Raw genomic sequence first — 23,088 nt, 5'->3', positions numbered from 1 at the left:
AATCAGCCCTTTTTAAAATGACTAACATCTAAAATGTGAAGTTCATGTCTCAGTCATTTGATGACCGGATCTGGGAGCGAAGGGGTCTGAATACATTCGGTTCTTTGATATGAGCAAAACATGGGAAATCCCATTTTAGGCAATGATTGGAAAACTAGCTTGTGTTCACCTGTCAGACCCCTGAAGGTACTTAAAAAATAGTGAAATAGTCTTGTAAACAGTGATGGTTTACATCTGAGAGAGGTACATGTTTGGAGAGACTCCTCTTGCACCTCATTGTATTTCTGAGAGTGATACAAGGCAAGAAATCATCTGATAGGTGATTGTTCTCTCACCCTGAGCCTCCGACCTTTCCACCTTTCTGGACTCTCTCTTATTTTGCCCAAACTATTATGGTCATTGCTCCTCTGAACTTTACTCTTATGTTACCCAGGGACCATTGAGGTCCATCTGGTTGGTCCCCAAGTAAAAAAAACTCTAAAAAAAAAATCCTACTCTCATTCTCATACCCCTCAGTTGAATTTTTCACCAAATAGCTCTCTAATTCCATCTTGAATTTGCTGAAACAATCTTCCTCTTCCGTTGTGGGTAGTCTGTTCCACATTCAGGTGAACCCTGATATGTGTTACTTATGCTCCATAAACTCAAACATGATCTCACATTTCCTTAGATGGCAGGTTCTAAATGTCAGGTGCTCACAGAGGTCTTTTGGCAAGTAATTTCTCCTCTCATAAGAGCCACAGGGGAGGCCACATTTGTGTGCAGTTGTGAGCACTCTACCTTTTTTACGCAGTGAGTTGGTATGATCTGGAATGCACTGCTTGAAAGGGTGGTGGAAGCAGATTCAATAATAACTTTCAAATAACTTTGACCCTTGCAGGCAACTTGGCTCTTCAGATCTAGGTGATGATCACTGGGAACATTGAATGCTTGAACCTTGAAAGCAGATGAGTTATAAAGGGAGTAGGAGTCTGGGAGGCAATGGTAGCATGAGTGTAAAAGCAATGCAACCTGGTTATGAGTTAATTTCCCAAATCATCTCTTTCCTTGTTTACTCAGGATTAAAAACCCAGTTAAAATAATGTAATCCATGTTTCATTTCAATTCATCACACTGGTCTTTGTTACAGGAATGAAAGGAGGACCACTGCATTAATTGCACTGCATTTCAGAGCATGAAACAAAACATGGATAATGTAACACTCGATCATCTTTCGCCTCTTTCAATTTAAGCTCATTGACTCTGCACTTCCAGTGAATGGAGTCCAGTGCCCGAAGTCAAAGCCATAATAAAGACATAAGGAACAACTGAAGCAAAGGAATCCAGGTTAAAAAGCTGCCAGTCCTTACTTTGCAACTTTGCTTAGACAAACGTGTAGTGGAATCCATTGCTAAGAGGGGAATGAGGAGGGGAGGGTGCCGGAGGATGGACTTGTTGTTGAGCTGGAAGGATCACACAGAAACACAAGGGTAGTAAATGTTAAAAGACAGAGGTTAATAAGAATCACATTCGCAGTCAGTCAGTACGCAACTTCACTCTTCATTTGACTGGGTTTTGGTAGTTAGTGTGTTTTTTTGTCTTGCAACCTTCAATTACATTTTGCCTCCACACGCAACAATCGCACATGTCCTTATCAACATTTACACCAAGGGTTACGGATATCTGGAAGCAACCACAAGGCCCTGATCTGACAAAGGGGCTCGGAAGATGATATTATAAACAAAGAGCGATCGACAGTTCGAGTGGATTATAAGTATAACCATCATCTGAGCTGTGGTCAGAGAATATAGCCTTAATACATCACTCTGCCATAGGGGGAGCACTCCAGTGCAACTTGCCGTCCAGATTTTTGGGAAGTCCCTTTCCACCCTCTCAACTAGCTGTTGGGCACATGTGAAGGCAGAATGCAGGTATGAAAAGCACCAATGCCCATGGAGCACTTTGCCAGTTACCTGCCACTAGTTTGCTGCGCTGAGAGGCCTCGGACGCTAAGGCATAGGACATGGTGATGAGTCGTTCCTGCTCCTGTAGTTGCAAGTCCACATCCAGAGAGTTCTCTTTGTTGTGGGTGATTCCGGATTGTACATTCTGAAAACTGATGCAGAAAGTGCATGTTAGGTCTTTGAAACCTCACGAGTATACAATATGCAATTAATTTAACTAGCACCGTATGTAACAGATTGACTCATTTCACTAGCTGATACCCGATACAACAGCTATTTTGCCAAAATGATCCAAAGTAAATCAATGCAGCTGTGGGTGCAGGTCAGGTACCTGGACTTGGCAAGGATGCTTTTGATTTTTTGCACCTTGCGTCTCCTCGTTTCGAGCTCTTCATTGGTGAGCGGCTCATTGGGCTCCAGGTTGATGTAACGCTCTGGGATCTCAACCATATCTGGCTTGGATAACTGCAAAAATAACATGGACAATGAACACCGAGTTTATAATAGATTTGATTTACAAAATTAGCCATTTGGGGAGCATTCCTGTGCGCAGATTGGCTCTTGTGTTCACCGACAAATACCTAGTAATTGCCCAGCCAACTATGTAATGCATGTTGAGACGTCCTCCCGACATGAAAACTGCTGTACAAATACAAGTTGTATTGCATTGGATTCCCTTAAACCTCAGAACCGCTAAACTGACCTCTTATGGTGCAAGTTGGCTCTCACAATGCAACGCTCATCCAACGCTACATTGGAGGGTTAGCCTAGACTACGAGTTCAAGGTCTCGATGTGGAGTTTGAAGTAATTGGTTCTAAAACAACATTCACTTAGATTTCTAATCCATTATGTTTTGTACTACCCTGCGAACATTTATTTTAGTAAAATGCTCCGTATGTAAATACTATTTAGTATCATTACTCAGCCTTCTGTCTGCCAATGGACTGCATGGACTGAGCCCAGAATCTGCCATCCAAAGTGAGTGACAGGCAGATCGTGAGTTTGCAGAGAGCATGCAGTAATCCTTTGATACTGATCTGCTGGTATAAGGCCTCTGTACATCACCTGGTGTCTGAAACAGCAATCTTGTAAGCAAAAAAGCACACTCCCACTTATACTCCTTCCAGCTCGCCAGACATTCCCAACTGGTTGAATAATGACTGGACCCATTGGTACAGCCATCCTTAGGGCATACGGTGTGGGAGCTCAGAGCAGACAATCTGGCATTGGTATTCAGTAGATGCAAACGTGTCTGAGCCACAATGATTGCGCTATTACCAACAAACACTCAAGAGAAATTTGGGGGCCAGCAACAGGCCAAGAGGGAGGAGGAAGAGGAAGGAGGGGGAAGAGGAGGGGGGGGGGCAGAAAGAGAAACAGAATCGCACGTATCAGTAACCCTTTCCTTGGGCTCTGATCCTTGGGAAGTTGCGCCAGAGAAGAATATTATACTTTGCTGCATCCAGTTAAGAGGCAGGGGATATTTATGGCAATATGTGAAAATATGCATCTTTGCGGTCTGTGGCACACAGCCAGCCACATGGACACAGTGAGTGAATTGTCTGTGGCACAGTGACCATTTTAATAAAACACAAAGACAGAATTCTATTTATAAATTGTGGACACATAGTCATTTGGTTTGACAAGCGCTATTAAATGTCTCGTAGGATTTTAAGATTTATTTTCTTCCATTTACAGTCGGTTTCAACTTTGAATTTTCCCAAATATAATATTAACTGCCTCTTTACTTTCTCTTAAGTACATAATCATTCACGAAACATAAAAAAGCTATAACTTTTTCCTGCCTGTAAGTGTCGCCAGTACCAGAAAAGCCCCCCAGTGTTCATTAAACAGAGAGACCTTTGGCCCCGCAGATTCAATCAACATTCAGGACTTGTTCTCATACACTGGGGAACAATGAAAGGTCACTCTAACAGCACCCCAACTACCATTAAAACAATAGAATATTTCACTGAACGTCACAGGAAGACAGGATATTTACTGACTTTCAATGTTTATATTAAGGACGCGCTAATGCAAACCAGTCCACTTAAATGTCAAACTTTCAGAATGTGAACTGTACGCAGTTTGGTCCTAATGGTGCAGTTTGGGTGAATGCACCAGCTGCTGAGCTTCACAGAGCAGGAAGGTCCCAAGGCTTGTGCTAAGCTGCCTGGTCTCAGCAGTAAACGTCATTGCAGCCCCCTCCCCACCCCACTCCCCCAGCTAAGCTCAACACAAACTGGCATTCAAGACCCTGACCTTCTACAGTAAAACTCACATAAGTCGTATCGGTCAGGACCATAACATTTAATACGACTAATGTGAAGTCCGAGTTACAGGCAAACTGTGTAAATCATCTAAAATCTGATTTACAACAAGATTACATTTGTATAGCGCCTTTCACGTCGGCAGGGCATCCCAAGATTTAATCAATAATCTATACCGCGCATGCGTAATTCAATGTAATCGGTAAGTGCGGGAGTAAAGGATGGTGGGGGAACGGTGTTACGAGTTAGGAGATGACTTGTGTATAAAATACAATGAGTGCAAAAAAATATAAGTGGTTTTGCTAGGGAAAGGAACGGATGAATGCATGACATGGGCGATTTTTACTGTATACAGTCTGCGTGGCCCTAGTGCTGCACCAGATGGTATATCGAGCACTGAAATTTCTAAAAGAATGCAGGATTATATTTTTAATGATTTGATAGTGCACTCGCCTTGCTACCTTATAAATTGATGTTTAAAGTCGAGTCTCTTCAATACCGTGAAGTCCTGGCCTTATTTGTTAATACTTGCAGCGCAGTTGACATTCATTTCCAAGGTGCAGGTACAGAGCTGTGTTACATGTCGTTACCTCTTTGCTGAGATCCAGATCGTAATCCAGAGGTTCCACGTCAGCTTCCACCACAGGCACTACCTTCAGGAGCCCGTCATGCTCCCTGCTCGCCTCTCCCTGTGCAGCTCTCTCCAGTAGCTGTAAATCAAAGTCTTGTTCACGTTTCCACTAAAAAGGGAACAGACAGAAGAAGTCATTCTTTCCACACGCTGCACATTACATTGAGCCAAACTGGACATGGCTGGTGTTCATAGGGTACACCTTGGATTTCTGGTGGACTGATTCTTTGATCGTGAATGTGGGCCGGTTAGGAACATAGGAACATTCAGCCCCTTGAGCCTGTTCCGTCATCCTATTAGATCATGGGTTATCTGTACCTGAATTCCACCCTTAGGTAATTCAACCACACTGCATATCATGGTCTCCTGCCCTTACACTACATCTACGTGTGTCTCTTCTACTGGGGCCAGGAGCATGTCCCTGGCTGACTTTTCCTTCCTTCACCCAGGGGACCTGGGGTTAACTTTAATGCCTGGCTGAGATCAGCTAACGTTCTGGATTCGAACCTGCGGACTTTCGGGTCCCGGTGACCAAGTGCTGCAATGGACAATGCCTCTCTCCTACAGAGAGTATCAGAGAGCTGCAACAAATTTCTTGAAACATATTTTTCGTTCTTTACATAGAATTTATCACCGCATGTTAGTGGGGCAGGAGGCAATTCACAGCCGGGTCTCTGTCAATGTTATTACTGTTGGTAGAATACAGAAATGTTTCAGTATTGATACACAATCCTGGGCTCTATCTCTATCTATTGGCTTCTCCCAACAACCCGTCCAACTCCAGAGACTCGTATTCAGAGAATCCCAATTGTTTCATGCGATGCATTGATGGGTGTGTTACATTGGAACGGCACTTTGCGTTGCTCAGTGTACCAACGCACATACATCTGAATTACTACAGTGTATGTTTGAAAACCATTTGAATTGCTTTGGGAAAAAGACCTCCAGGGTCACTTCTTTTGCGAATGTTACACTCCACGTGTGCAAGTGTAATCTAACAGCCAAGCAGTCATCAGTTCCATAGATCTAACCGTTCACATCAAGTTGGCTAGCGTGTTGGACACGTTTCTGAACCACATGTGGTAATAATTCCAATGTAATATCAGACAGTTACAGTAAATGCAGTGACTTTATGCAGGGGTGTTTTGAACACAGACATCACCTCCAGGGTCACTTCTTTTTCCTCCTTTGTGGTTTGCTGCAAAATCCACATCACATATTTGCAATTGTAGGAAAAAAAACGTGGATCTTCGTAAGAACTGGAACCAACTCAATCAATGTCTTTGGACACATTTGTTACTTACCGCCTGGATTAGACATTTAAGGTCTCCTCCTGACAACATCAGCTTAGCCTCAAGTCAGCACTCGAAATCAAGAACGTTCATGCACCATTTAAAGCCCCCTTTAAAAATACATATTTCATCACCTTTTGATCATTCTCCTCCATGTTTAAAGCTGGCTTTGGTTATATTGTGTGCAAAGAAACACTTCCTGGTTTCTTTCCTAAACCTGCCCATTGCCAACCCAGAACTTAGATCCTCTGTCATGCTGTCCTGGAATATCTACAAGTATTGCTTCCTGCTTTGCTTTAACCAGAAATCTACAAGTGAAGTAGAGTCATATCTGTGACTAACTTATTCGTAGCAGAAATTTCTCAAACTATGGGACAAGTTGATTTCTGTCATAATATGAGAACAAAGCAACACAATAGCAGAAACTGTATGTGGTACACCAGATTGCACTGGTGAGATTGGTAAGTAACAATTGGAGAGACAGAACTGGGGCAGAGTAGCACACGTCTGTGTAACCACGGCACAGTCCACATCACAAAATACACCTTTCAAAGCAAATGGGGAAGGGTTAGGTACACAGGATCTTCAATATGGAGTGCTGACTTGGCCGAAAGTCACATAACATGAAAAACGAAACAGAACCTCAACTACTAAATCACAGCCCATTACAAACCGCAGATCCATTTCAAGATGTGAAACTCTATTATATACTGGTGAGGACCTTCAATAACTAGAAAATAAATACATCTCTTACCCACTGTAAAACTATCCTTTGCATGCAGGGATGTACCATTAGATATACATGGGGCACACTGAAGGCAACAGACATGGTGACATTTGATTTTGTATTTGTACACATGTGGAGGCAAGCAAATCAATTCCACTTTGAAGCTACACCATGCAAATGGTTTGTGCAACACCCTTTGTTTCTGAACTGTCAATGCACAAGTATCAACGACACACAGGTGTCAGAGAGAGAAAGAGAGAACACAAGAAAAAGAGCGAAAGAGAGACATAAAATGAGAAATGAAGAGTTCTGAGTTCTTTTGTCAAACCAAATCCTTTGTTCCCCACACAGAGATACTGAATATAGAGGGATTGAAATCTTATTGAGTTCTGTGGTGTACAATGTCACAGGATGGTGGATTGAATTACAGCAAAGTAGCTATAGATTGTGGCTGTTCAATTGGGATTGCTCCCAGGGCATTGATCTACCATTTGTACTGAAGAAAACCAAATGCTGGTGAATGAGGTCCAGAACCAGACCTCAGTGTGTTAAAGACTGCCAAACATCCATCACTGGATAATCACTAAAATAAATGGAATGAAAAAAATTAGTTCCACTGATAATGAAAACCCATCACAGGCCAATGTCTTAATTAACAAGGTTTATTTTGCTTTTCAGATGGTAAGCAACTACATTGGAAGTGAGTTATCATTAAACAACTATATGGCATCTACATTTCATAACCCAGTAGTTTTGTTGGTTGTTAGTTCCCGCAAAATCCAGATTATAAGTCACATCTGTGTGTGTATAATAACGGAAAAAATGCTTCCTATTTTTAAGGTTGCTTTTTTGGTTAAAGCCTTTTCTTTTAAAAAAAAGAAAAAAAATCTTGCGTTGATTTGAAGGTCTCTTCCTCCCTCCCACCCTTCTGCTTATAGTTCAATGATTGCTAGGTCACAAAGATGCAACTTATACACAGAATTTTATGGCATACAGGTCTGCTCGTCTTACGGACAGCAGCTATCTCACACACCATATAAATTCAGTTTAACACAAGTCTCGGTAAAACAGAGAGGCTTCATTAAAACCAGCTATTAAAAGTGCAGGCAAGTGATTTAACATGTTAAGGGCACTTCTGCAAAAATACACATTAGGTAATAAAATTATAGCTTTACAATTCAGTTATATGCAGCTTTATATTTATTGAAAAATTCTGGCTCTCTCTCCCACCTCACCCTCCGCTTTGACCTGTTTCAGGGGTTTGATTCAATTGAGGTTACTCTCTGAGGCAGGCAGTGATTTTGCACCAAGTGTCACCGCATTATAAAATGGCCCAAAAAAAAGGGGAAAGAAATCAAGTGCAAATATTTGCCAATTATCCAACGCTGAAATTTTGGGCCATGTGTCAAACATTTTAATTCTGGTTCAATTGTCTTGATCCAAAAAATGCCAATGGTAAGAAAACAATGATTCAAAGATTGAGGAATGTGGGAAAACACGTAACAGAAATCATAGCCGCCCCTGGGATAGTTATAAAATGACTCCATTTATCAAATGGTGGGTTCGTCAAGGAGCAAGTAGGTGTATTAAGGAACTAAAGAATACTGATGGGTTATAATACTGCTTTACTGTAACAAGCATCACATAGCGTAGCTATAGGGAAACACAATGAGGCCTAGTGGTATACAGTATGCAAGGGTTCTTGTTAGATGTTATTGCCAAGTAAGTAAAGGATTTAAATGGTAGCATTAGAAATGGGCAACAGACTGCCAACAGTTGGATAGCTTGTGCACTGTTTCAGGTACAGAGGGTTTATGTGGAGAATAGAAAGCTTCAGTGGAGGAGGACATGATTGGTAGTTCTACAGCGCCAGAGCAAAAACTGAGTTAACAGATATCGAGCTGTTCACTTGCGCCATGGTTAGTGACTGAGAGGAATCATCATTTATTAACAAGCCGCTAACCCTTTCAGATCAAACAGGCAAACAATGCTTCGAGTGCACTGACTGCCGCTGCCTACAGTCAATCACTAGGCAGGTAGATAGCACTGAACCCCATCAGCTCATGTATCAATGGCAAGGATCTATCATAGCTCCTATTGCCATAATTCACATCCATTCCAAAGTTGGATGATTTCATAGAATCCTACAGCACAGAAGGAGGCCATTCGGCCTATTATGCCTGTGGATTTATTTTCATTCAAAAAAATTATTCTTTCTAAGAAAATATTTTAAATCAAACATTTCAATTTAAATTTCCGGTGACGGCTTTAAACAACATCAAAGCCCTTTGCACAGGTTTACAAATTCAACTTAAATAAAAATTATTCACCCCCCGCCCCCTCCCCCCTCAGACTAAATACAAAAACTATCATTTGGCACCCTCAATAGACTTCTAGAAAACTTTTTTTTTGTTGTTTTTTAAATATCATTTTGCTTTCCCCCCCCACCAACTCGCCATTTTAAATAAAGCATGTCGTCAAAGAACTGTTTATCCTTGGCAGGAGGTCGGAAAGGTTCAAGGCTGCTCCAAGCATGAAATGGTTAAACTATATGGGTTATTCTGAAAGCACCTTTCATCAACGCAACCCACTCCTTTAACAAACACCAACATTCCCAAACCAAAGACCACCCTAATAACTCACCGACTCACTGATCAAACCGCACAGTCCTCATACCAACATACCTGCAAATACACTGGATACCTCTCGCGCACTGAATTGCCGTTAAGTACGAGCCACTACAAAGTTCATTGATAATGCTGTGAAGATTAATATATTTTCAATATCTGAGCGCCTGATCCTTTCAGATCGTACAGGAAACAAAATTCATCTGATCAGATGGTTCCTTCTTTTGGCTGAAATACACTTTGATAACAACGCACACTTGCTCTGCGTGTCGTTATAGGCGCTGAATGAATCTGCTATTCCAATTTTTTTGTGTGTGGATTTTTTTTTAAAGGCAAGCAGCGCTAACGTACTGAGCCAATATCAGCAGAAGCTGGTCTGAAGGAAGGCCGGGAGGAAGTGGAGTGACGCTCTCCATGGCTGAGTGTTCGCTTCCGCTCGCGAACCAAGGCCTTTTGGTGCCTCTTCATACGTTCCAGCTGCTCCTCCGCGCTCATCCTCCCTCTTTGGTTTTCCCCGTACAGGCGCTCCACAGCGCTCTTTGGCCTCTGCTGCAACAATTCAGGGCGAGGAGAAACAAACGAGAAAATGAGTGGTTTAAACAAATTGATATCCTGTCCTTCGGATGAGAGGTTAAAACCGAGGTCCCATCTGTCTGTTCAGGTGGATGTTGAAGATCCCACGGCACTATTCGAAAAGAGAGGAGAGTTTCTCCCAGTGTCCTTGCCAACAATCCTCCAAATAAAAACGGTCATGCATGCCACGCATTTTGCTCACAAAAACACATTTTATAGTATATCCTGTGAAGAGCTTTGAGACGTCTCAACAATGTGATGAAGCAGTATATCAAATGCAAGGATTATTATTAATTAGCACGTGTTGGGACTTAACATACGTTCTGTTCGTAACACATCTCGTGATTGTATAATGTCTAATGTGAATGGCCAATTTTATCTCGGTGGCGGGGGAGGTTGTTGGCCAGGACACTGGGAGAAATTCCTTTATCTTTTTGAACAGCGCCATGGGATATTTTAATGTCCACCTCAACAGCCACTGTTGCCAGCTCGGTTTATCATCTCATCTGAACAGCTCCCTCAGCAATGCACTGGAGCTCAAAGTCACGACATGGGGCTTAATCCCACAACCTCTGTCTCAGAGGCAAACGTGCTAGTAGCTGAGCCTTCTATAATATAATAAGTTGAATTTGTTAAAGATGCAATATTATTCCAGAGGAAAAGACTGCTTAGGAAGCACTATAACTCTACCCTCTGAATCGTACACTATTCAATGCATTGACTGCCTTGCCACTTTGTAACCTCTCGTATTTTATGCAATTACACAATCTCTGGTAGCATCCGCTGCAGATAAGATTTATTAAATTCCTCTTATTAATATTCTCCAGTCAAAGCGATTCATCAGAATTAACAAACGTTGAACTCAATTAACATAATCAACTTTGCATTCACCTTTCAATTAATATTAATAGGTTTCAATTCATCTCTCAGATTCCTGAAAGGCCCACTTTGGTTCAAAGCCAATTATATTTGAGATCTGAACATAAAACCTTACCATGCTCGGCTGAATTTTTATGCTCAGTACATATTTTGCACCAACAATATGTTCTAAAATCTATAAACGCAGGGAACCGAGCAAAGCAAGGATTTTGTGTCTATCCTTGTTCCATAGCTTTGATAAGCAATTTAATGCTGCCCTATGTTTAAAACAGTGATGAGAACTAACAAGCCAGATAGTGGAGGATTCTTCTCTCTAGTGAAGGGACCTCAGTTTAATGGCTCATCCAAAGGACGGTACCGCTAGCAATATAGCACAACAGCATTGGAGTGTTAGTTTAGATTATGTGAGTTCAAAGTTCCAATGTAGGTCTCGAACCCTGTGGAGTCCTGCAGCTCAGTGGTTAGAGCACTCGCCTCGCAAGCGAGAGACCTGGATTAGATTCCCGGCAGGGCGAAATGTTGGGCGAGTTTCCTTACTCCACACGCCTCCGTTTACCCTGCAGTAAGTAGGAACCCGGTTGTTAGTCAATTGGCGGATTGTTTTTCCGGGGGTAATAATTCCTTCAAAAAAAATGATAATAATAAATTGGTCACTTCAATCCACAACTGTTTGTGGGACACTGCTGCGTGCAATTGGCTGCTGCGTTTTGCCCACAAAATACAGTCAATTCACTTTGAGACGTCTCGAAAACGTGATAAGGCGCTTTATCAAATGCGAGCATTATTATTATTATTATTATCATCTCTGACAAAGCAACACATCCCCAGCGTTGCAATGGAGTGTCAGCTTAGACTATGTGATTTCAAGTCCCGACGTGGGGCTTGAACCTCCAACCTTCTGATTCGAGAGGCGAGACTGCGTCAGGCTTGCCTACAGCTCTTTACCTTAGAGCTGATGTCGTTCCTCCCTCTCCGGAGTGTGACGTAGTGTGATGTGACGTCGGAGGACTGCTGCAGTCCTGTGCTGGACGACGACAAGCCTGGAAAGGAAGAAGAGCAACGCGAATGGAAGCTGTTGTCTTCTGAAGCCGGATTCGTCTATTTACAAACCTGTTGGTGGCCACGTGGTGGGAGGTGACCATGGGGGTGGTGGTGGGGTTTGGGGGGGGGGGGGGGGGGGGGGTGAGGGAGTGTGGGGGCTGAAAGGTCAAACGCTAAAGGTCATGTCCGCCACCCATGTGCCTGTGACATCAAGCTGCAGTAGAACGCCGTTATATTGTGGATTCACTTATAGCGCAAATGGAGTGTGCCCGCCCTATTTATGCTGCACATGAGTAAATTATAAAATATACAGATCAGGAAACATTATAAATTTATAGCTCAGAAAAAACATGGCAAGTCAAGAGCGGCTCCTTCACCTCTGACACTTATTGCCCCTTTTACGCTCTGAGCCCACCGAGACGTTACCCTGCATGGAGGGCGCTTAAAAATGCACGATGTTGTCGTTAAACCCACTGTGAATGGAGCAATGAATCTCAGCTGCAACATTCAACAAGAAGTCACTGATCACTGGACAAGTCAGCACTTTATCAAAGCAAAGGATCTTGGTCGAGAAGTGAGGGCTCCAAGATGCCAAACAAAAGGTGCACAAGAAGGAACTGTGTTTTCAAGGCAATGCCTTGGTCTTGCTCAGAGACTGAGCCAACCAGCCTAAATCAGGGTCCCACTACAGATAGGCATGTCTCCCTGTATGCTGTAACTGGCTTCCCCCCTCCTCGGCGTGCTGGGCTCTGCCCCAGGACCTACCTCGGCCGGGCAGGGTCTGGAATCCACCATCGTGCTCTAGGGATCCGGCCATGGATCTGCTCATCCCGCTTCCCACTGACATCAGCTCCGGCTCGCTCACATAGGAACGCAGCTCTGCCTGCAACAGGCCATCAAACGGATCAGACCAACCGCCATTAAGCACAAGGACATAAGAATTTACTAGGCATCACAGACTGTACTTAACATATGCATTTGATACAGCGCCTTACCATGTTGTTGAGAGGTCTCAAAGCGCTTCATAGGACATACTGTAAAGTGGATTGACTGTGTAACTTTGTGGGTGAGCGTGTGTTACGCAGGACAATGCAAAGGTCTGCTCACCTTGTAGTCTCCGTTCACGTACTGGCCGTACTCCCGGTCTCGCTTCCTCTCATCTGATTGGCGTTTGAGGCCCCGCACTGATGTGTGCCTGATGACTGTGGCGTCCTTTGGGAGAGGTGGGACTGCTGGTGGCAGGTCATCAGGGCTGTACATGTGGGGGAGGGGAGGCCTGGGCGGAGCATCGTCCTCTGGCTGCAAAAAAAACCCAACAAGATTATCTTGACAACGAATTTGACGCAGCATTCACCATGTCAAAAATGTCTCAAAGTGCTTGACAGAAGACTTCCGTCAAGTGTAATGACTGTGGATTTGTTGGCAAACGCGGGGCAGCCAGTTTCCACGCAGTCGCACAGCCAACCGGAAAGCGAATGACAAATTTTATCTGAGGAAATGGCGTCCAGTACACTGGACAAAACTTCCTTCTCTTTCCAATTGAGCCATGGGAACAGTCGGGCAGGCGTTACGAGTCATAATAAATTGATCAACATCACACACATGGCTTGGCACATTATGTGTGACATCCTGAGGGATGAAATTCCGATCAGATATTAAACATCTTATCCGAAGCACGGCACCTATGACAACACAGTGCTACCCCAGCTCTGCACCAGAGTGTCAGCCTGGCCCCCCAAAGGGCGGAAATTCCACTTGCTATTCCGCGTATCGACTAGAACGGAAGAATCCCATTAGATGCTGCTACATATCAGGCCTTAGAATGTTACCTAGACATCACTACAGCCACGAGGATAAGACAAGTGTGTAACATTGGTCAGTTTATGATGATATGATTTGCAACATGTAGCCTATGTGTCGCTGAGCTCCAATAACTCAAGAGTTGGTAATTCAGATACTGAATCTCACACTGGACTTCCTGAAAGGAATGAAGGACTTGATTGCAGCCCAGCTTGCAGTCCTGTACTTGCTCTCATCCCTCTCTTTAACATTATATCTGACATTTCCACCGTAGGAAGCAAATTTGGCTCGGGATAAATGTGAGGTGGAGTAGATTGACCCCTGCATTATCAGCTTTGGAGAAACAAACACATTCAGTAAAAATTAAGGCTTTGGGGCCAGGTAAGTGGCACATCTAAAATTGTGAAGAACAAGGTAGATGGGGTTAGAAAATGGAACAGAACTGGATGGTGGAAAACGGACTAAATCAGTGCAGAGCGCAGTCCACTAGGGAATGCACTGTGATGCAGCTATCAGTTGTCAGAAGCCTGATGCATTATACATTATTTGGCTTGTAAAGCTCCCCCATGGGCAGAAATGTTGTGAAGAAGCTAAAAAGCATCTCCGCAAATGTTGTTATTTTAAGTGCACTTACACCGGCAAGGCAAAGGACTGTTCACAGGTTCCTCTCCTGGCTCCTGAAAATATACTATTACCTTAAATAGACCATCCGACACTGCTTTTCTGGAGATATCTCACTTCTACAGGGAAGGAGACAAAATATACCGCTCCCACTTATGTGATGACAGTAATGGCTCCGGGTCCCTACAGTACAGTCTGGGCTTATACTGCCAACTCTGTCCATTACATTCTCTACGTATTGCTTTAGGTGTCGGCTTGGCTCAGTCAGTAACACTCTCTCTCGCCTGAGTCAGAATGTTTTGGATTCAAACTCCACGTCAGACTTTTGAGCTCACAAGTCTAGACCTGCTCGGCATTACAGCACACGCTCACCGCAAACACCAATTTGCAACATCAGACGGCTTTTCCGTTCACTCGCTTCTTTTCTCCGGCATTTGCCATTCCCAGTTTTCCCGCTTTACGAATCTTGCAAATTTAACAGTTTTTTGATACATCCAACGCTGAATTATAAGATATAGAAAATCACAGCGCATCGACTCCTCCTCCCAAATATCGCAATTATAAACTCCCTTCTTCTTTCGAACCGTGCCAGAGGATCGTTAACATCCACCTGAACAGGCAGGCGGGACCTTGGTTTAACCTGTTTGCCAAAGATCGGCACCTCCAAAAATGCATCCCTACCCAAGCTTAGCATGAGACTAGACTATGTGAGCTCAAAGTCCTGACATGAGGCTTGAACCCACAATCTTCTGACTCAGGAAGCGAGCGTGCTACCCACTGAGCCAGGCTTTTTCCTTAAAAGATCCTTTCAGAACCTAAGATTCAGCTTCTTGGTCACTGCACTTTACAGTAGAAACTATGAAGCGCTTTGTGACATCCTCTTGACGTGAAAGGCCTCGCGGATGCGATTGTGAAGATTATTCCTCATTAATTTCTCTTTCACCGTGAACCCAATCTCCTGCGCACCCAGAGGAAAATCAACGTTCTGGGCTTGGTAGCTTTTAACAGAAACACTCACCACCTTTGGCTGTTGCCTGAACTGAGGCAGAATGTGAGGTCTGTATTGAGTCTGAGGTTGGGGCCCAGGCGAAAGCATCACTGGACTGACTGGAGGGCTCAGCTGATTTGCAGCTCTCCTCTCATACAGCGTGGATGTAGTTGAGAAAGAAGGCACTGATGAGGAAGGCATTGAAGGCACGGTTCTTCGGTCTATAAAGAAATTCCGAAATTAAATGAGTGTGGAGCGGGTGGAGGAAAAGAAGGAATCACAGAATCACTGAGGTTTGGGGGACAAATTCCGGGGCTAAACCAGTTACAGTTTGACTCACCGGGATTCTGGATGGATTCCATGATCACTTTGTAGTTGCTTTTGCTCACACTGAGCCCTCCCATAACATCCTCGATCCTCCGCAGATCCTTCCTTATCTGCACTTGCTCCTGATTCAAGAAACCAATCATCAGGTTACAGAAACGAGGCAATGGACTGGTTATAATAAAATTGTTAAGAATAATAATAATTCCTGGTGGACAAAATATCGACCTCCTGCAAAAAGGAACTATTTTCGGAAGCTCAAACATACTAAGAAAAGTAACATCCATTCACATCCTTTCGAGCACTGACCTGGGAGTTCGGGACTCTTCTCAGATGTTCCAGCATCAACTCCTTCAGCTGGTTCACATCCCGTTCCGTCTGCTCGTATTTCTTCCACACATTCTCCATCTCCTATAGAGGTCAACAGAGTGCGAAGGGAGAGGTTAGGAGAATTACCTTGTTTTTAGTGACACAGACAGCTACAAAGCCAAGGACACACACACACTCACAGCCACAGAACAACAACAACAACTTCCATTTTATATATGAGACTTGATTAAGTTTTCAGACAGAACGACATGGACGTGCGGAGCTCACCGTGGAGATGATGGAGATCTCCGCTCGGATCTGAACCAGGTCCTCCTGCAGTAGCCGCTGCTGGTAGGCGATCTTGTCGGTGTGGGTGGGCTGCCCCCTGTACTGCTCCATCTGCGTGTGCGTCACCTCCAGCACTGACTCCAGCTTGTCCTGAGGAGAAGACCAGATGAGAAGAAGGCAAGAGCTGGGAGCAGAGCAACATCACCTGGTAGCCTGGTGCCATCCACACCCAGTGGATTCTTTATAAAGCAGCCACATGTTGTCTACACTTGGGGGACCCTTTATAAAGTGGGCTAATTTTACCCTTTTTCGCCCATAAAATATACAGTCAATTCATTTTACAGTATATTCTGTGAAGCGCTTTGAGACATCTCGAAGATGTGATAAGGCGCCATATCAAATGCAAGGATTATTATCATTATTATTATTACCTTGTCCATCTTGAGCTGCCTGACTTTCATTTCCAAATCTTGAAGACTTTTGTCCCGTTCACAAAGTCTGCTCAGCTTCGCCTGAAGGCAAAAGAGAGGATTCACTTACCCAGTGTGCAAGGTCTCAGCCTCCAGGCCTGTGAAGTAGCTAACACTGCATTTCCAGCCTTACTGATATTATTCAACCAAATGTACCACTCCGCCCACTACTGCAGGTTAGGCAGAGGTGACCTAAGCTGTACAACAGCAAACTTGAATTTATATAGCACCCTTTACATAGGCTGGGATCGGACACTGAGCGAGGGGGAAATGGGCAAAAAGGAAGAGACTATTAGCACGGCCAAAGAGGGCTACCCACAACCACATAACCAGAATTTGGTTGCATTGAACCAACAGCAGAGTTACCTGCTAACTCTCCCTGTGATGTTTGGGCACTGGTAACATTGGATCGTAATACAAGCCAGTGCCTAAGAAACAGCTAGTGTGTGTGTGTGTGTGTGGGGGGGGGGGGTGGGGAGGCAGGTAGAGAGAGAGAGAGAGAGAGAGAGAGAGAGAAAGAAAAGAAAAGAAAAGAAAAGGTATTTCACTTACATCAACATCACTTTCTGCAATTTTCATCGGCTGCACAACACGCCTGATTGTTTCCTGTCCCGTTACCTGGGGGGGGGGGGGGGGGGCAACAAAAAAAACACACACAATGAGATCAACACAACAAAATCAACACAGGGTGAAAAGACACAGCAAAATAAAACACTGAGACATCAGCACAGAGTGAAAACACAGCGAGCGGGAGGCTGGCAGCAAACCAGATTCCAGTTGAAAAATCAAAAGATTTACGAAAGTTATTGTATTTAGAACACATAGTCACACGCATCACATGACACAACTGAGGTGAAGCCGTGATCGAGGGTTCAAGCTCATTTGTTTCAAGGGACCTGGTGCAGAATAACATGAGCGCTGCCAGCGGTGACGAACAGGGGATGTTTTAAGGCCCCGCGATGCTAAGCGAGGAGGAGGAGGAGGAGGAGAGAGATTCAGCTCGTGCCCTGGCCGACAATCCTCCAGATTAATATTTGGTCAATTCACCTCCACAATTCACTGTCGCGTTTGGCTCCAAAAACAGTTACTACACTTGACAACAATGACAGCGAAGCCTCAAAGCGCTTTACAGTATTTCAAGCTGTAAAGCCCAGCAAGCAATGCGATGTGCGATGTGAGTACATGTTAAACTCCACACCTAGTCCACTTGGGGCCAACTTGTACCAATATGTATTGATGTGACTGAAGGTGAGTGCGGGCGGAGTTAATGGAGGGAAGTTCCTTCGTCTCTCACACACAAACATATATACATAAACGGAAGCGTATACACTTGCACACGCACACCACGCAGCCGGCCTGCCACTCAGTAACGGATGCCAATGTGTCACAGCAATGCCTTTGGAGTCCACAGAAATGACACAAGAAGGAGGGAGAGACACGGGATGTCTCGCACATGGCAAAGAACAAAGCAAGCTGCTGATGGGAGAGCCGCACAATGGTTTGGTGGGTTCTTGCTGCCCGGCTTTCTCCCGGACGGAACAGGCAGTCTTACTTGGAGACTGTGTCGGAACCTCGGAGAGGGTCCCATGATCATTCTGTGAACCATCTCGATCAAAGGCTCATTACACTTCATCTGTTCCAAACAGAAGAGGGTACATTTCATTACCATTCGCTCCCCCCACCCCAGCCCATTTCACTCCCAAGTAAGTCACTGAGTGCAACAATTGCAACCCCACTCGTCCCTTCGGAATAACAGGTTAACTGCATTTCCGACCCAATCCTTAGAACATCCATCAACCGTGGTTGCAAACTCTATGTTAAACCGGCCCTACAGACGGCTTTGTAATTGCTGAAACGTGGCCTCACGTAACTGAAGCTTCCACACTCCGAACCACTTGCCTGCAAGAACTGCGGAGGTGCTAGAATGGGCTGTGCCACGAGGTGGCGCCCTCACCCCACAATTTAAACCCCAAGAGCTTGAGAAAATATTTCTTCTCGGAAATATCTATTCCTCATCGGGGTGAAGCGGAAAACTGTTTGCTGGGCTTTAAACCTGCTGGACGAGAGCTAGGAATTCAACCCAAATAATGGACCTCAACTTCTTTCCGCGTAAATTCCTGCTGAATTTACCTGCGTAATACAGTCACAAAACTTACAGTGATTACTTGTGAAGTGATTTGAGACATTTTCACACCATAAGGAGCTACAACAACAACATATTCTAATACAGCGCATTCACATTGACAGGACGTCTCAAAGCGCTTTACAAATACTGAGTGAAACTCAGCGGGGAGGTTGCTGAAAGTATAGTCAAAGAGACAGGACTTCAGGCAGGATTTGGAAGCAGAGTGGAAAGAGGGTAGCCAGACGGATTTCAGGAGAGAGTTGTCAAAATGTAACATGTAATATGAAATTTTTTTAAAAATTGGTCAATCGCTCCATAGCTGTTTGTGGGACATTGATCTGTGAGCAAATTGGCTGCCGCATTCGCCCACAAAATACACATACTTTACAGAATATATGCTGTACTTTACATATACTTTACAGTATATCCTGTGAAGTGCTTTAAGACGTCTCAACAATGTGAATAAGACACTACATCAAATGCAAGGATTATTATAATATTATTATTGTATGAATTTCAGGGCATCCGAATGAACCACATTGAAATCAAATCGCTCTCTCAATTCACATTATGGATAATTACACTTCAAAAGATTCCACATCACTCCCTGAACAGGAATCAAGAGCAGTTGAATGCCAGAGCATAAAATTCAATCTGCTTCCCAAACCTCTGACACAAACAAAAAGATGAATCAGGACAAGGCTTGAGATAAACTCGAGGCAAAATCAACTGGGTTGCGTCAAGGTGACACTTGTTCTTAGTTTCTAAGTGTGTTAGTGAAGAAGTTGATAAGCACTGAGAGTCTCATTCCCTGCATTACACAACATTACACAACGGGTTCACATGACAGGAATAAGTCACACAGCACGAAACTCCCACTCGCCACCACCCCAACCAGTCCATGTGTTGAACAAGAGGGAAGCGTTAACACTTACTGAACACAACACCTGATTCAGTCACTTCACTGAACGACAAGAGACAGACAACAAATAAAGCTGAAGGCGAGAGTGGGGGGGTGAGGAGAGGTTCTGGGAAGATCACAGATGGTAAGATGAATTCAGCGCTGGATATCAGAGCTCAACGCTTTGTCTCTCCCTTGTTAAGCCATTTCTCCAAAGGTCTCAGTCTGACCGAGAAGTACCGACCATCTCCTGCTCGTCTGTGGGATGTTTGCTGTTCTTCCTGTGCTCATTCTGGCACAAACAGCCGATCTTGCTGGATCCAGGGGAAAAAAAACGGGAAGCCCAGCCTTCGCACATTAGTAGACATCTCGTAGATGACCTACTGACTTATTTCTGGTGGAGCAGGGGGAGTAAGGGGGTGGGGGATAAAGGAGAGCGAGAGGCAGGAGGGAGGAGAGAAGGAGAGCAGATGTGGAAGTGTTAAGACTCACCTTCAGATCCAGGTACTCCAGGTTCTTTTTCAGCTGCATGTAAGTGTCATCAGCCTGACGGAGCAAAGAGTGAAAAATCAGTCAATGTAACCAACTTAACAAGGGGCTCATCATAACCATCACAAGGGCAACCGGACACCACATCAGGCGCAAGAAATAAAATCCACCACACGTTGCACCCTCCAGAACTTTGAACAAAACAGCTTTTTTTTTTTGGAGAAGCAGATTCTCCCCATTTAACGGGGGAGGGAGAGATCTAAAAACCTGGTTGGAATTCCCACCGACATGGACACCCATCGGATCAGAGCGGAGTCCCAGCTCCGGAAGCAGTCCCGGTTTGCAAGTCGGGATGCCCTGAGCCTTGCCATCCTTGTGCTCATGCAGGTTCGGTGATATCAAAACCTGCCGTCTCCCATCCTTCAGCGTGAAATTTAATTTAAGCACGCGCAGAAATTGTGGAAAAATCCTTAAATCTGGACTGTATACGGAAGCCAGTTCCCGAAGCCAGATCCAAAAAGGAAAACAACTTCCAAATGAAGACCAACTCCACGCGTTTTCCAAACAAGTTAGCGAGAAATGGTCATGTTTCGGGTGCCCTATGGCCGGCCCACGATGGGCTTCCCCCTTTACCAGAGGCGTTCAATTTGAGGCGAATCAAGGGAGCGTGAGGCACTGCAGGTGCAAAGTTCTGGGTCTCAAGGGCATTGAGAAAGCGATGTCTTGCGCACAAAAGACATATGACGCAAAGCAAATGTTGAACCCCATCCTCCAACCAAGCCACTGAATGCACACAGAGCAACGTGGTGCAGCACACAACAGCACAGCAGAAGCCTGAAGAGCTCAACGGGCTCCACGTTGGAATCACAGTCTTTAATTTTTAAGACGTTACAGAATGTTTTCCCTGAAACTCCCTGAATCAGTAGATCTTAATTTGGACCAGTTTTTCCCATCCCACCCCCCACTCCCCGCCTAGGGAACAGCAGAAAAGCGGCTTCCAAATTCAGACTGGATTTAACAACAATGTGCATTTATACAGTGCCCTTCACACGGGGCAGAGTACCGTAACGCTTAACAGTGTTGGAGCTTGTCGCCAAGCCGGGGGGAGGGAGGAGGTGATTGTAAGCACGGTCGAAGAGGAAGGACGTCAGTCGTGATCTAAAAGAGGGGAAGGAGGGGGCAAGGCAGAGGGATTGGGGGAGAGAATTCTAAAGCTTCGGAGTGTAGTGGCTGAAAGTGCAGCTGACGATGTTGGAGCAGAGGACAAGCAGGAAACAAGAGCCAGTGTACATCAATATACAACTTGCTTATATCTTGCTCTTTCTGCGATGGCTCACTATATGCAAGATGTAATTTAAGACATTTTCTTAATATTTTTGAGGAGAAAAGTGGTGTTTGAGGCTGAATCCTGCGAGGAATTTTCAAGCCTTTGATTCCAAACCATTCCTTCACTGTGTTGAAACGACAGCAATTCTCCTCTAAGGTTTTGAACAGTCAGTCGGGACAGGCGTCTTGAACCATTTTTGTGATTATTCTGCCTTTGCCCCATGGTTGAGAAAGTGACGTAGCTAATCCTTTGACACATAAAAAAATCCTGGTGAAATGTTTTGGTGCAAACATTTTCATTCGCAGCAAACCACGGACTGTGTGTGGGACGTCCTCCCGACGTGAAAGATGGGGGAGGGGTGCTGAATGGATATGTGACAAAGTGTGGTTGGTGAATGGAATAACTCGCCCCCCACCACCTCCCAGTTCGCCCTACATACACTCCCTACTCACAACCATCTTGACCAGCTGAGTAATATTTTGCTTTACAGCCAGTGGGCATAACACATGGAGCTTCAATAGCGAGTGGCTCCTGAGGCTTAGGTCAGAGCAACGTTTGGAGCATAGGACGAGAAGCGATGTTAAAGGCAATCGTGATTAGAGCAACCAGCTTCAGGGATGGAACGAGCATCACTGCATTGGTTCAACAGCCGAACGGTCTCCTTTCTGTGCTGTAATTTCCACAAACCCCGGACATGTTATAAAGGAGAGCAGCGCGGCCTGGCCAGACCGGGCCAGGGGAGGGCAGGGGGTGAGAAGCCAAAGGGGCACAAAACGGCACTCAAAAAAAACACAGATAAAAAAGGAGCCACATCAAAGCACAAGACTAAAAGGAATGTCACGCCACAAAGCACCCAGGGACAAACAAGCAACTCTAGCAGATGTGACGGGCACCAGCCGGTCGGCTGCTGACCTGGAGCCCGATCTGGTCGGGCTCAGCGAGATGCAACCGAGCGAGCGTGTGATTTCGTGCACTCGCCAGGCGTGACTGGTGTCTCCACAGTCGGATCAGAAGCAAGGTTAGTTCTTCTGGCTACAGGTGGCACAAAGTGGGGAGTAATTAGCAACCGAGCGCACGCAACCCAAGGTGTCTCCAGCCAACCTGAGCCACCAGCCGGGGCACAGCCAGCGAGCAGGAGGGCGGGCGGTTACTGTCTGTACCGTCAAATTCGCCGCAGTGAAATCGTCTCAGTCGCTAAAGTTTATAGTGCGGTGAGAGGGGCGGGGGTTGGGGGGGGGTGTTAAGAGAGGGAAGAGTAATGTCAAAATTGTGATACTAAACACAGGTTCCTTTATTTAAGAAATGAAGGAAAGTTTGTTTGGTTTGGAAATGTACCCATCCTCCCCACCCTCTGTCCCCTCCTCACCCCTACCAGCCCTTTCCCTACCTGCTGCCAATACCTTGCCCATTTCCTAGTGTAGGTCACAGGAGCAGGAACAATAGATGATTTCCCCATCCCTCA

General features: G+C 44.8%; 1 protein-coding gene across 5 annotated transcripts in view; it reads right to left on the bottom strand.

The window, feature by feature from the left end:
- plekha7b (pleckstrin homology domain containing, family A member 7b) overlaps nt 1–23,088 on the bottom strand; it is a 151,425-nt gene that overhangs the window by 961 nt on the left and 127,376 nt on the right. For 3 of the 5 annotated variants that reach the window (XM_042341311.1, XM_042341312.1, XM_042341314.1), the window contains 15 exons: nt 20,303–20,356; nt 17,337–17,402; nt 16,746–16,826; nt 16,315–16,464; nt 16,027–16,128; nt 15,734–15,842; nt 15,424–15,614; nt 13,092–13,283; nt 12,750–12,867; nt 11,889–11,983; nt 9,843–10,040; nt 4,805–4,954; nt 2,275–2,408; nt 1,953–2,095; nt 1,350–1,442 (listed from right to left, as the gene is read on the bottom strand). In XM_042341311.1, the coding sequence (XP_042197245.1) occupies nt 1,363–1,442; nt 1,953–2,095; nt 2,275–2,408; nt 4,805–4,954; nt 9,843–10,040; nt 11,889–11,983; nt 12,750–12,867; nt 13,092–13,283; nt 15,424–15,614; nt 15,734–15,842; nt 16,027–16,128; nt 16,315–16,464; nt 16,746–16,826; nt 17,337–17,402; nt 20,303–20,356 (1,863 nt within the window). In that variant the 3' untranslated portion in view covers nt 1,350–1,362. Of the gene's footprint in view, nt 1–780; nt 937–1,349; nt 1,443–1,952; nt 2,096–2,274; nt 2,409–4,804; nt 4,955–9,842; nt 10,041–11,888; nt 11,984–12,749; nt 12,868–13,091; nt 13,284–15,423; nt 15,615–15,733; nt 15,843–16,026; nt 16,129–16,314; nt 16,465–16,745; nt 16,827–17,336; nt 17,403–20,302; nt 20,357–23,088 lie in introns of all 5 variants that reach the window. The other 2 variants (XR_006085546.1, XM_042341313.1) reach the window with 2 other exon arrangements.

The sequence above is a fragment of the Callorhinchus milii genome, unplaced genomic scaffold, assembly GCF_018977255.1.
Source record: "Callorhinchus milii isolate IMCB2004 unplaced genomic scaffold, IMCB_Cmil_1.0 Scaffold17, whole genome shotgun sequence".
Lineage (NCBI taxonomy): Eukaryota > Metazoa > Chordata > Chondrichthyes > Chimaeriformes > Callorhinchidae > Callorhinchus > Callorhinchus milii.
This window is presented reverse-complemented; position numbering and strand designations above follow the sequence as displayed.